The 13,553-nt window shown below is 45.5% G+C and overlaps 2 protein-coding genes and 1 pseudogene across 11 annotated transcripts in view; 2 read left to right on the top strand and 1 right to left on the bottom strand.

Annotated features, from left to right (window-relative positions):
- Positions 1-3,916, top strand: part of LOC107508169 (leucine-rich repeat-containing protein 37A3) — a 49,075-nt gene extending 45,159 nt beyond the window's left edge. For all 9 annotated transcript variants that reach the window (XM_016139817.2, XM_036222662.1, XM_036222664.1 and 6 more), the window contains 4 exons: positions 180-226; positions 1,671-1,725; positions 1,807-1,949; positions 2,059-3,916. In XM_016139817.2, the coding sequence (XP_015995303.2) occupies positions 180-226; positions 1,671-1,725; positions 1,807-1,949; positions 2,059-2,161 (348 nt within the window). In that variant the 3' untranslated portion in view covers positions 2,162-3,916. The remainder of the gene's footprint in view (positions 1-179; positions 227-1,670; positions 1,726-1,806; positions 1,950-2,058) is intronic.
- Positions 3,917-6,821: 2,905 nt separating this feature from the next.
- On the bottom strand, positions 6,822-6,939 carry LOC118604074 (annotated as a pseudogene).
- Positions 6,940-11,046: 4,107 nt separating this feature from the next.
- Positions 11,047-13,553, top strand: part of PLEKHM1 (pleckstrin homology and RUN domain containing M1) — a 41,573-nt gene continuing 39,066 nt past the window's right edge. Inside the window, exon 1 of one of the 2 annotated variants that reach the window (XM_036222477.1) lies at positions 11,047-11,175. The gene's annotated coding sequence lies outside the window, so the exon portion shown is untranslated. The remainder of the gene's footprint in view (positions 11,176-13,553) is intronic. The other variant, XM_016139808.2, reaches the window with a different exon arrangement.

Genomic DNA, 13,553 nt, shown 5'->3' with positions numbered 1-13,553 from the left:
CCAAGTTAGGTACTATGGAAGAGTCAAAGGACTAGTGAACAGGATAGAATGCCTGTCCTCAAAAAGAAAGTTATCATCTCACTGAGTAGATAAGACTTAACATTAAAAGGAATGAATAAAGATTTAGAGGTTGTAGTCATTGTGATGGATAATCATGATCATGTTTCCTTCCAAAACAGATTTATTCTCATAGAACAGCATCAGAGGAAGATGAAGGAAACCCAAGGTAAATAATTGTTGGCACTTTTTAGTGTATGCGCTGCTGAAGCAAGGGGCAAGGGCTGTGAAGAGTAAGGTTTAAAATTTAAAAAATTTTAAAGTAGAATTTTAGAACTAGAGGAGAATTTAAAACTCATCTATTTCAATCTCCTCATTTTACGATTAGGAAACCACCAAAGTCGGGAACAATACTTATTTACCCTAATGCTTTGTCTGGATTCAGCAGATTAGCTCCTTAGCCAAAGCTGAGACAGAATGGGACTGGCACAGGTACATCTGCCGCCACTAGTCCTGTAAGGAAAGAGAGTGGAGCGGGAGAGGTTTTGGCTGTGCCTGTTCCTGCTGGCGGTGGGTGTCAGGCCAGTCCAGAGGCCTCCTCAGAGGCTCCAGGGAAGGGGTAGGGAAGGCTACGTGGTTTGGGGTAAGAGGGTCAGTCTCCTTCAAGGCTGGTGGAAGGCACAATATTTGAGTCCTTTCTGAAAAGTATCAGGAAAACATCCCTTCTCATCCCTTCTCATCCTACTGGTTTTCAAGCCCCCACTCTCTGTTCCCTTTATCCAGTTTTCACTGGGAGAAACTTTAGACAGTAATTCGTTTCTTTTATAATAAGGAAATGGAGAAGGAGAAAAGGAAAATAACTTGCCCCTTGTCACACTGCTAGTGAGTGTCAGAAGGAAGGTGGTTCCTTTCCCGTTGGGGACTTCTCCATTGATTATACTGTGCTTGGGCTATGAGCTACATTTTATGTCACAACTCTGTACATATATACCATGTAGACATAAAACAAACTTATTATGCACTCTGATTTTTTTTCTATTTCGTTTGTACCCGAAAAGAATATTTTGTGTTGTAGTGTTGGTCATGACCATTAAACTGACTTCACGACTCACTCATCAGTGATAGCCTGCAGAATTAAAGTCAGTGAGCTAGATAACTTTGCTAGTTGGACTCAAGCATTTAGTTAGTGTGATCTAACTTAAAAGATAAAGCAGCTAGGAAAATAAAAGCACCTTCTGCCCCGCCCCCTGCAAGTGATGCATGTGAGACTAAGTCCGAAGGGGACTGACGTCAAATGCTCTGAAGAGACCGAAGCACTTCTCTCCGGGGTGGTGGTGCATTTTTTTCAGTGCGTGAGGGCACCTGACCAAGAACCAAGCAGGTGAGAAGGACTGCAGGTCCTGTCTGTACTCCACACGAAGCCACATACAGAGGTCTCCCCAGAGACACTGTGGGGCCATGTTGGACAGATGCAGAGAACTTTTTGGCAGCCCAGCATGCATGGGATTTTTTTCTAGGGCCCAGGTCTGTGGCGATTTTGCTCATTGTGGTTACGGGACAAAGTACCCATTTAGCGCTAATAAGACCGGAACTATACGTCGTGAGAGGCATGGAAAATGGCATGAATCACTAATTGTTTTGTGTTTTTTATGTGTTATGTGTTTTTCTCCAAGGGGCTTTTTTCGATATGTGCTGCGTAGGAAATCCTCAGTGGAACGGGAGCGTCAGGTAAATTGGAGCAGGATAAAGTGCTGTGGCGGGAGAAAGCAGAGCAGTTGCAGAATTAATGTTTCCCTGTCTGTTTTCTAGGAGGGCTCTTTCTGGAAAAGACGACCGCTTTGGCTTAGGGACATGTATAGGCCTCTTAATGCCACACGCAAGAAAAACATGGCCCAGAAGCTACATGACAGAGATTCTTCTGATGAGGATGAGATTTTCAATAAGGATAAAGGGTAAATTATTGGGGACAATTTAGGTTTCTTATCTAAAATAAGGAAATAATGAATAGTTTAATTGTTCCTTTCAAGAGTAAAAGCCTTGGCATTATTCTTCTTACCCCAGGGAGCACGATGAATCCTCAACAGAGAAGGTTCTGTCTAGAGAATCGGCTACTGAAGAGCCAGTTGAGGAAAGTCAGGCAGAACATGACACCGTCAAAGACTGAACCCCATCCTGCCTCAGGCCACCTGCAAATTTTATTTTATAATATTGGCTTCTCATCATTGCTTGTCAAATACTTATTTTTCTCATATTAAAATGTATAAATTAATAAACAACTCTAACCATGTGGTGAGGAATTAAAATGTAAATAGTTAAGTATTTATATACAAATAATGAGGACCGTCGGCAAGAAAAGCAGGGCTGAAGTTAGAAACCCTGTGTGGTAGCCGGAACTTTCTCGAGTCAGTGTGGGCAAAGAAGGATGAAAGGGGGCTCCTCTCTCTCGTTTCCCCAGTGCGGCCAGTCCCCGGAACTAGGAAACGCATTGCCCTCAAGGGGTGTTGGTTATTAAGTCAAATAACCATTTGTTCTGGTGCTCTCTCCCCCGGTTCACCAAGTACCCGTCATCGACAACATGCCCGACCTCCTGCCCATAAAGGATTCTCCACTTACGGGTGGCCAGAACATTTGGATCACTGAGCCTGCCTTCACGGCAGGGCCTGTCTTTCCCCACAAGTTCTTTAATGCACAGACATGTGCCCCATCTTGATGTAGGGGGTTCTTTACCCTGCAAGCTAGTGGAAAATTCATATTGTTTTTTTTTTTTTTTTAAATTCCAACCTTGGAATAACTAGCAGGGTAGCAGGGAGGTGCTGGAAGGATAAGGTAAAGGAGAATATGAGAGCAGTAACGCCCAAGACTGCCCTTCTCAGGCTTTTATTTCAGAAAACGTATTGGTGGGGCCGCTTCTCTATTCACATGGACCGCCCTAGCCTCTCTGGACCCCACTGAGGGTCAGGCGTGTGCTGCTCAGCCCCCTCCAGCCCAGCCCAGCATTATACCTACCCGCTTCCTTCCTTGCCCAGCACAGATCCATGGCTCTATGATTTCAAGTGATGATGAAAGCGCAGTCTGCAGAAAATGCAAAGGTTCCTCCATAACTCCTGCAAAGAAAGTCATTAATAAATCACATGTAGTAAGCCAGAGTTAAATACCTGAGTGGTTAAAGAACTTCTGAACAAACAAGATTTGATGATCTACCTTAATGACCACAAATAAATGCTGGTGGTTTAGTAATGTGAGATGAAGAATGGTGCCAGCCATGCGCAGGACAGTAGCACAGAGTCCCCCAGAGGAGCAGTGTGACTGAGAAATGGCTCAGCATGGTTCAGCAGGGTTCCAGGCAAAGTTAAGGGGCTGCCGGTTCCTCCTCCGGTTTATCAGTATGTGGATGCTGTTCTCCTGGTGCCCGCCCAAGTTACTGCCCCACATTTCTTATGGAAATAAAAATAGATGTTTTTCTCTGTGGTGACTTAAGTGAGCCTACAAATATTTACTGTGTTTAAAGCATAACCTGAGAATGGGGATCAGTGGAGTGTTGGGAATCCAGAAGATGAGGAGGAACAAATGGGATCGTCTTGGAGACTCATTTTCTTTCTCCTTTCCATAGCCCAGCAGAGAGCTAGCTCAGCAGGTACTAGCGAGCAATGGAAGAAATAGATTCCCCCTTTCCAATGAGGCCATTTCTTTCACCAAGCAGTTCCCTTGTTAGTGATATGATGCTCCCTGCCCACCTGCCTCTATAAACGTGGTGCATTCCAGGCAGGCTCCCTCTCCACTGGAACTCTAGCCATGGGACACGTGGTCCAGCTAAGTCTGGCCTGATCCCCTTCTCTGAAAGCTTGGGGAATAAGTAAACTGTTATCGTTCTGCTTGTAAGTTTCTCCAAAATAACAAAATACCTTACTATATATCTGCACATTTGGTTCTACTGTCCTTTTTACATGACGGGGGGGGGGGGGGGGTCAAGGGATTTTTTTTTTTTTTTTTTTTTTTTGCCCAGGAAAATCTATGGGTTGTTGGCATGGCAAATATTATGGTAGAAGGGAAGACTTGGAGCCTGGGGCCAAAGTCCCCAGCCATTATGAGAGTACCATTCAATAATATACCAACTCAGAGGGTCTCAAGTCTGGCTCAACCCCTGTACCAGGCAGTGTATTGATTATCCGGTGCTATGTAACATTACATAAAAATAGTGGCTTAAAAACAAAAATAAACATTTATTCCTCACAATTTTCGTGACTCAAGAATTTAAGATTGGCTTAGGCAGTCCTGGTTCTGGGTCTCCCCTGAGGTTCTCCAGACACTGGCCCAGGCCGCATCCTCTGAAGGCTTGACTGAAGCTGGAGAGGCCACTTCCAAGGGAGCTCACTCACGTGGCTGTCGAGGTGGTGCTGGTTGTTGGAGGAGGGCTCAGTTCTGCCCTGTATGGGCCTGCCCACATGCGACTTGGTTGAATGTCTTCTTCACAACATGGCGGCTGACTTCCTCTAGACTGAGCAATAGGAGAGACGGAGACAGAGACAGAAGTTACCCTTTTTGTGCCCTAGCCTCAGATGATACATAGCATCATTTCTGCTATGTAATATGAATAGTTAGAAGTCAGTCACTAAATCCAGCTCGCATTCAAGGAGAGGAGCCTTGGACTGCACTTTTCAGAGAAGAAAGAGTCAAAGAATTTGTGGACATATTTTAAAACCACCACAGACAACATCCAACCTGCTACAGAAGAGAAAAGAATGATGCCCACCTCCTTTTCACCTTCCAGATTTCACACAAGCACCTTTAATTGGCAAAATTCTGTTGTCAAGGGAACCTGTGAAATGTGGTTCAGGCTTCCAGCACCTGCAGAGAAGCGGGTAGGAACGGGTGTCAAGAGCCAACCAACAGTATCCAGCACACCTCACACGGAAGTACGGTCAGGAGGCTCCGCCTGTACTCGAAGGTGCCCTGGTGTCCTACTCCTTTTTTTTTTTTTTTTTTTTTTTTTTGTGGGTTTATGAGTGTCCGAGGCTTTGTAAAGGTGGGGAGAGGTGTCTACATGAGTAACATGGCGGAGTGCTAGCTAAGTCAGAGACCTGGAATGGTGTCCTTCTAGCTGGGCAGCAAGTGAGGTACTAGATGCTGATGACATGCAGTCATTCCCAGAGGTGACTGGAGAAATACCTGGAATCGATCCTTAGTTTGGTTTCTGGAATGTTCTCACTGAAATGAAAACTGGGTGGACTATAGGCAGTGCAGTATGGAAGAAAACATGGCCCCCATTCAAAAGGGCTGTCATAGGGAAATGTAATTTATTAAAATATGGTTTATGAACCTCTATATTCAAACCTCCCTGGGATGCTTATTGAAAAGGCTGATCCTGAAAAGAGAGAGAGAAGAAAAGGAAGGAAGGAAAGGAAGAAAGGAAGGACAGACAGACAGAGAGAAGGAAAGAAAAATAAAAGAGAAAGGAAGGAGGAAGAAAAAGAAAAAATGAAAGAAGGAAGAAAAATGGAGAGAAAGAAAGGGAGGAAGGAAGAAAGGATAGATGGAAGGAAGAAAAAGAAGGAAAGAGAGAGAGAGAGAGAGAAAGAAAAAAGACGAAGCCTACGCCCTCCCCGCCAGAAGAATCCCTCCCTCCAGAAAGCCCCTCCCATCCCGCCCCTCCCGACACCCGAAACGCCTCCGCTCCGCCTCCCCGCCACTCTCCCGCCGCCCTCCCTCTCCCCCCCTCCGCCCCTTCCCTCCCGCCCGTCTCCCCGGACGGTGAGTAGGAGATGTTTGAGGTGAGGGAGGGTGAAGGCTGATCCTGGACACTTCCCCTTGTCAAAAATAAAACCAGATACTACTTAAAGCAGTAAGAGCAGATTTCAATCAGAACTATACTATTGCAATAGTATAGGAGAAAGAGTCCATCACGAACTTTGTACTCTAAAGGGGAACCACTTAAAGAAAAGGAAGGAGGCCATGATTAACCCTAAAGAATGCCACCATCACCATTGAATTCTAGGCACGGGGCATGTGGGTGGAAAGTGTATTTTATAGCAGTGACACCTGGTAAGTTGTTTCCTCGAATCCCTAAAAGGGGCTATTTAATGTCATGCTATCTCAGGTTCAGGCTCCGGCCGATGAAAGTGGAGGGGTGGGGAACTGAATGTCATTGTGAGGTGTGTTGGTTATGATAAATGTGGATTTTCGAGCTTGTTATTAAAAGTGATGGCCCATTGCTTTCTGAGCTTGGTAAGAGATTGCCTTAGTGGATTACAAGAGGATGTTATGCAGCAGCTTTTAAAAATAAAGCAAACCGGAACCATCTGTCTTCAAGATATATGTGTTAAGTGAACAAAGCAAGATGTAGGTATGTATAGTATGCTACTGTACACTGTGCATCATATGTATAGAACTGCATGGTCCAATATAGTAGCCACTAGCCACGTGTGGCTATGTAAATCCAAATTTAAATTAATAGAAACTAACCAAATTTTAAAAATTAGCTCCTAAGTTACACTAGCCATGTCTCAAGTATTCATAGTCATGTGTGGCTAATGGCCGCCATACTGGACTGCGCAGATGGACCCTTTTCATCATCATAGTCCTATTGGACGATGCTAGTACTAAATATCTCTGGAAGGACGCACAAGCAACTTGTAATGGTGGTTGCTCTCACGGAAAAGAACTGGGAGGCTGCAGCACTGTATTCTTTTGTATTATGAGTTTGTAGTAAGTATTTAAAAGATAAGTTTTATTTTTATTTATTTATTTTTGGCAAGGCAACCCTTGGCTGACCTCACAGATTGCAAGGACCTTGTCAGTTTACAGTCCCTTATTTTTTTTATTTTTTACGCCTACAGCACCTGGTCTTCTAGGTGGTCTCCCATCCAAGTACTAACCAGGCCTGACCCTGCTTAGCTTCCAAGATCAGCCAGTATTGGGCTCATTCGGGGTAGCATGGCCATAGACTTAAAAGATAAGTTTTAAAAAACAAATTGGAAATTAAGTACCCATGTAGAGTCACTGTATCAGAACAGTGATTCCCAGGAGCTTACCTTGCAACTTACCTAAAACAAGGTACTAGGTATTATGATTTCATGTTTAATTTTTTTTTTCACAGCTTAAATTTTTAGCTCCTTCCACCATCTCTCTGCTCTTGTGAGCTCACAGCCATCAAAGTGAGGTAATCAGTAGCAAGGGGATGTTAAAGGAAAAAACCAACTGTCAAGCACTGGTTGACAGTGTTCTTTTTATTCTGAGATGTGTGAGGATGATCTTGATTTTATTCTGCATGAATAAACAACAGCCACAGTACCTGTTGGTAAGATTATTCCTAGTTCTGTAACAGAAATAAGTGTTGTGCAGAATGCAAACTTCCAAGTGCCTTGCCTCCTGAGCAGGTCTGAGAATCAGTGTAATAGGGGAAGGGGATCCTGCTCGTAACCTGTATCCAGGCCAGATAAGGTGGGAATGGGGATATAAGGAGCTAAGCAACACCAAATGATGCTTTTGGAGAATGATGCTTTTGAGCATCGCTCTGCTCAAAAGGTAACTCCTGGAGCAGTAATTTCCAAGTTGTGGCCACAGGTCCTCAGAAGGCCAGTCACAGCAGGGGACTTGTCAGTGCATGTGTGTACCAAGCTCTGTGTGCAAAGCTAACAAATCCCGTGTTTCCCACATATATTGAGTGTGTATGCATGTTATCTCATTGAAATTTTATAGCTACCTGTGAGGTAGATCTTATTCTCCCCGGTTAATCGATGAGGAAACTGAGAGTGGGGAGGAGAATAACTCGCCCAAGTTGACAAATTTAATATATTTAGTCACCAATCTTTATGTTCCAAGTGAAATATATCCAAGTAAAATATGCTTAAACCAAAAATGGCATATAACCAGGAAGCCCAAGGGCTTAAAGCTGGCCGCATCCAGGGCTTAAAGTTGAACATCATCCTCTCCCATCTGTCCCTCCACCCTCCTTTCCTGTGTGATGGCTTCAGCCTCGGGAGGACTCCTGCCTCTTGGTTGCAAAGATGGTCATTAATAATTCCAGCTCTACACCACTGTGGAGCAAACATCTCAGAGGAAAGCCCATCTTCCAAAGGCTTCTGATTGGCCTGCTTGTACCATGTGTCGGGGAAAGAAGACTTTGACTAGTCAGCCATGGTCACGTGCACATGCGGGGGTGGGGGATGGGGAGGGCTTGAACCAGTATTTCCCTCCTGTTTAATCACAGGTTGTAGAGAAGGCTGGACTAAAGGTCGAGAGGGAGTTTGTGTTACTGGCAGACAAGGATTAAGGTGGCAAATGGAGGAAGTTCAAAGACTGAAGCTAGGTTGAACTAACCCTTAATCCTAAACTCTTACCAAGTTTTCGCATGTTCATATATGCTATCATAAGTTAAATTCATTTCAAAGCATCAGTGCCTTCATAGTAGTTTTTGGTTGTTATATAGTTTTTCCCCATGAGGAGGTCCAAAGACAGTTCTGTTTTTTATAACAAGAAAGGGCTTCTTAACTGAGCCAACAAAGAGATTATAGAAAGGAAGAAGAGAAGAGAACCAGAAAAAGGTCCAACCCAGAAAGCAGTGAGGGGAAGTTTCTGGATGGCAGCTGAATGACAGACTGAGGAAATAACTAGAACACCCTGGAGGGCAGAACAGGGAGAGAGGGCTCTGAGGGAAATGGGAGGGGAACTGGGAATGTGATCATGGCAGACAGTAAGGACGAGAAGGCCAGAAAATTAAAAATGAATGTAATCAGAGTACATTATTAAGCTCTCTGGTGAGCAATATTTACATAGTCACAATTCTGTAAACCCAAATAACTGGAAATAGTAATAGTTAACTTCAAGAATGAACTGGAGAGTAAGGATGTAAAAGAACTAGCTCCTTGCCTATGTTACTAGCGATTCAGTAGACAGGCTCTAAAATGCATAAATCAAGAACTAGAAGTGAGAGAGACATGGAGATAAGCACCAGAAGATTCTGCTAAAAGTCTGCTCCCCAGGAGTAACCAGGCCTAGTGAGCTGGCTCAGGAAGATGGGACATGGCCGGGCAAGGAACTCCTGTGGATCATTGTTTTACCACCATTTCATTTTATTTAGTACTACTTCAACTGTAATCTATCTGTGCAATAAATGTTTTTTTTTAATTCATTATTTTGTGATCATTCTTTTTTCCAGCTTTATTGATGTATAATTGAAAAATAAAAACTTTTTAAAGTGAGCATGAGAAGAATCAGTTTCCTACAACAGAACCCAGAAGAACACTAGCTATTCCAGTATCAACAGATGGCTTACATTAATATTAGTTTGATGATTCCAATCAGATACCAAGTAAGGATATATCTGGGGTTCAAACTAGAAAGGATCTCACTCCTGTGCTCAGAAGAGCAGTTAAAGGCAGAGACCTGACTAGATAGGGAAGGTGAGAATTGCCAGAACTGTAATAATAATCATCTTCCAGTGCTTACTACAGATCAAAGACTGTCCTAAGGATGTTGTTATCTTATTTATTCCTCACATCAACTGATACATCGACTGATATTTTCCCCCCAATTTTCAGATGAGGAACTAAGGCTCAGAGAGTTTTGGAACTTCCCTGAAGTCACACACTTTGACCCCTCTGCCTGAGGCTAAGAAGGACCATGGGTAGTGTGACTTAACTTCTCTTTTCTGAATATAATAAAATTCAATTGTGAAATTTCTATCTTCAGTGCTATCTCAAGAGACCTATAAAAATGCTGACACTGGGGCAGTTGTCTTAGCCCCACACTTGTTGGGTTGCCCTGGGCCTCTCTCTGTTTAGGGAAGACCCAGAAAACAGCATGAAGTAGAGCTGGGACTCAAACCTAGGCATTCCTTGCTCCGAATCCCTCTTGCTCTGTCACCTCTCCAACTAGAATCAGAAAGAGCTAGGTGAGAATCCTGTTTCTACCATTTATTAGTTGCTTGGCCTTGGGCCCCCAAGTTATTTCTCTTAGGCCTGTTTTCTTATCTGTACTATGGAAAGAACAATGGAACCTACTTTCCCGGTGGTTGGTAAGGACAAATCACGTTCCTGCCCCCAAACAGTAGGAGCTTCTGTTTTCCAGGAATGTTAAACCCCTGGCCCCCCACCTCCTAGGTTAGGGCAGAGATTCTCACATTTTATTTCTAACCTTCCTGTTCAGCCATTAACCATAGAAGGGCACTCAGCACTCTCATCTATCTTAAAACAGAGCAGGGGCAGTTTATACTCCTGTGCAAGAATTACTGAAGGAGAAGCAGCCCCCACACAGTGTGTGTTTTTTTTTGGGGGGGCACACCTCAACAGCTGATTTTATAAATGGAAACAGGCACTGGGGCCTCGTCCTTCTCCGAAAGACCGATGGAGCACAGGAACAACAACCCCATCCCCATCCCCACCCCGAATCAGTGGAGCTTGCTACCAAGAACTGGCCTGTTCCCCAGCCAGCCTTGTAGCCACTCCTAAGGTCACTCCTGGACATGCATCTTAGGGATATCTCTGCGCCCCTGCCCACACTCAGGCCCTAGGCTCCCAGCTGAACAAAGCTTCGTCTGCAGTGTCCAAAGCACAGCAGTACACCCTCCCCCCTTTTGTTGAGTCTACTTGAAAGAGAAATGTCACTTCTACGATAGAAAGCAAACATCTGCAAGGCTAGATAAGTTTTGTGTTGCACCCCCGGGTTACATGAGAATGCCCAAGGGGCATTCTCCCTTTGGGCGTAAAGGTGTGGTCAAAACATGTTTTTCCTGAGAACCACCAGGAAACCTTCGCTGAAGGAAAACAAGCCCCAATGCTACGCAGATAGTGGTGAAGCCAGACGAGGTCAGGAACCCAGAGCCAGGACCTTGTCTGACGCAGACCCTGAGGGAAGCGGGCAGTGAGGATGCATTCCGCCGGATCGCGTGGCCATGCCTCTCAGCACCCCCTCTAAGGTAACGGGGTCCTAAGTTTCCCAAGACCTCACGTGGGCTCCCGGCTGGGAACTCTTCGGCATTGGCGAGGGCTGATCTCTCCCCGCCGCTCCTCCTCGCTCCGCGATTGGCTCTGCGGGCGGGGGGCGTGGCCAGACACCAAACCTACGTGATGGCGTCAGGCGTCGTCGGCGCCGCTTCCTGTTGTCAATAGCCGGGAGGCCGAAGTCGGAGGTTTTGGGGTGTCACGGACGGGAGTGCCCCCGCCCTGCTCCCCTCTCCCTTTGGTGAGTGAAGGGGGTCGAGGGCGAGGAGGGCAGCGGAAGGGAGGCGAGGCTGAGATGCGAACAGGCGATGGGCCAGCAGCCCTCGCCGTGATCCCAAACCCCCGGTTGCCTTGAACTGTTCTGCTTCAGAGCCCTTCCTAGCCCAAACCCCGTGCCCTCACTTCCCGCTCCGATCCTAGCCTTCTGTCCCCAACTGCCACTGCTGGCCCGTCCCTATATCTTCTCCCACCTGTGACCTGACTCCAGCCCTTTCTCTCACCCCCCTCACCACTGGTCTTGCGTAAGTGCAGCCTTAGCCTTGACCCCACTCTAGCCCAGTTCCAACCGCGATCTCAGCCACATCCCTCCGCCTCCCTTTAACGATCTCATCCTCACTCCTCAAACCCTTTGGCAATTCCGATGTTCCACACAAACCTCCTGGAGACCCACCCACCATTCTGGTTTGCCGTTTTCTGGATCAGTTTTCTTATTCCTATCTCCCACACCTCCCTATTTGGCTCCCCAAGGTCTGCTCCTCTTAAACACCCCATCTCTGTCCCACTCACGTTTAAGACCCACCACCAAAGTAGATGCCCTTATGAATTCACCCCTTCGTTGATAATTCTCATCACAGCCCTGTCCCGGGTAACTTCCGAGCCCATGATGATATTTCCTTTCCATCTCCAACCCTCCTGAGGACATCCCCCATCCCTAAGTCTTTGCTAAACTGCTCCCAACTTTTGCTGCCCCAGTTCCTACCACCCTTACCCAATCTTAATTCGAATGGGGTCTCTGTGTCCTTTCACCTCTGCTGTCCTCACCTCAACCTTCACCCCAACTCTGCACACATTCTTCCTTGACACTGTCCCCATTCAATCTGAGAACTTAATGCAGAGTCTCATGTCAGCCACACCAGCTGCCCCTCAACAGTCAAATTTAGGTGCTTGCGCAGAGCCAGGCAGTCAGAGATTGAGCAGCTTGACTGGCATGGGCAGGGCCTCAGATGGTAAATAAATGGGGGCGGGGAATAGAGATTCGCACCTTGGGTTAGGGGCTATTCCTAGGTGTCTGGTCCTCTGTACCTGTCCCAAGGGACTATGATTTTAACATTTATATTGAGTTACTTGTGCTAACTGTGGGAATCATAGGTATCTTCCAAATGCCTGGAAAGTGAGGAACTGCCACTCAGCCAGGAACAACAGAAGCCATCACTTATTCTTGGCTGGTGTTATGGCCTTGCAGAAACTCAGGGAATAATGCCGTGCGAGGTTGGCTGTGGTCACAGAACCACGTCTGTTCGTGTTCTCCTGGTTCTTGTAAAGGACCCTCACCCAGTTCTCCTCCCAGCCAGAGCTGATAACAGATCAGTTCTAAAACTGAACACAGGGAACACTAGGTGCCAGAGATGATGTTACATGTTGTAATAAGTACAGGTGAGTCCTGGAGATGCTGAGACCTAAGTGTATATGGAGGCTGTTGAATCGCTTTCTCCTTTTTGCAGGGGCTGGATCATTGAGTTTTGGCCACCTTGGTTACCTGTGAATACAGGGAGCTGAGTTATCTCAGAGTAGCTGAGGCAGAGAGATATTCCTGAGACAGGCCCTATGCTCAGCATTTATAATCTGGGTTTTGGGTTGCACATTTTCTTAAAGTTCTGATGACCTGGTTTCAGAGGGTCAGTCATTTGACAGTAAAGGGTCCCAAACAGTACAGTTGTCTTTGCTTTCCATTTATAGTCTTGTTCCTTTGAAAATTGAATGCCCTTCCACCTTTGGGATCTCCCCATTATTATGTATATACATAATCTGAATAGTTTTCAGCTTGTTGGCAGCTTGGTTTAATGGAAGGAGTTTCATAATGGCTCCTCCTCGAAGGAGTTGTATAATTCACCTTTCCACAGTCTATGAAATGGAGAAAACTGCCCTGAGCCTTATTTTTATTTTATCCATCAGTTCCATTCAGCAGTTATTTTTTGAGCACCATTATGTTCCATGCACTGTTGTAGACAATAGAAATGCAATGGTCAACGAGTCGGGCAAAGTACCTGTTTTTATTTATTTGGAGTGAGTGAGTTTCATTCATTCCTAAGGGATATAGGACAAGAATATGGGGAAGATGGGTGTTATTCGATGGAAGGAAAGAGGAAGGAAAAAAGATACCCAGTGTTAACTGACTTCACATTTCCTGCCTCAGCCATTTGCTCTTGGTCTGGGAGTCACAAGCTAGAAGTTTCTCAACCTCTAGCTGGCATTCAATTGCTTCAAAGGCATAGTTCCCCCCAGCACACCCCATGATCACAGTATTCTTCAGGTAGAAGGAGGTGCTGTTTACTCATTTATCACTCACATGGCTGAAAGATCAGCTGACTTTCTGAATCAGAAGATAACTTTGTCATTCTT

This window comes from Rousettus aegyptiacus, unplaced genomic scaffold (assembly GCF_014176215.1).
Source record: "Rousettus aegyptiacus isolate mRouAeg1 unplaced genomic scaffold, mRouAeg1.p scaffold_m13_p_6, whole genome shotgun sequence".
NCBI lineage: Eukaryota > Metazoa > Chordata > Mammalia > Chiroptera > Pteropodidae > Rousettus > Rousettus aegyptiacus.
Note: the sequence above shows the minus strand (reverse complement) of the source record. Positions and strands in the feature narration are given on the sequence as shown.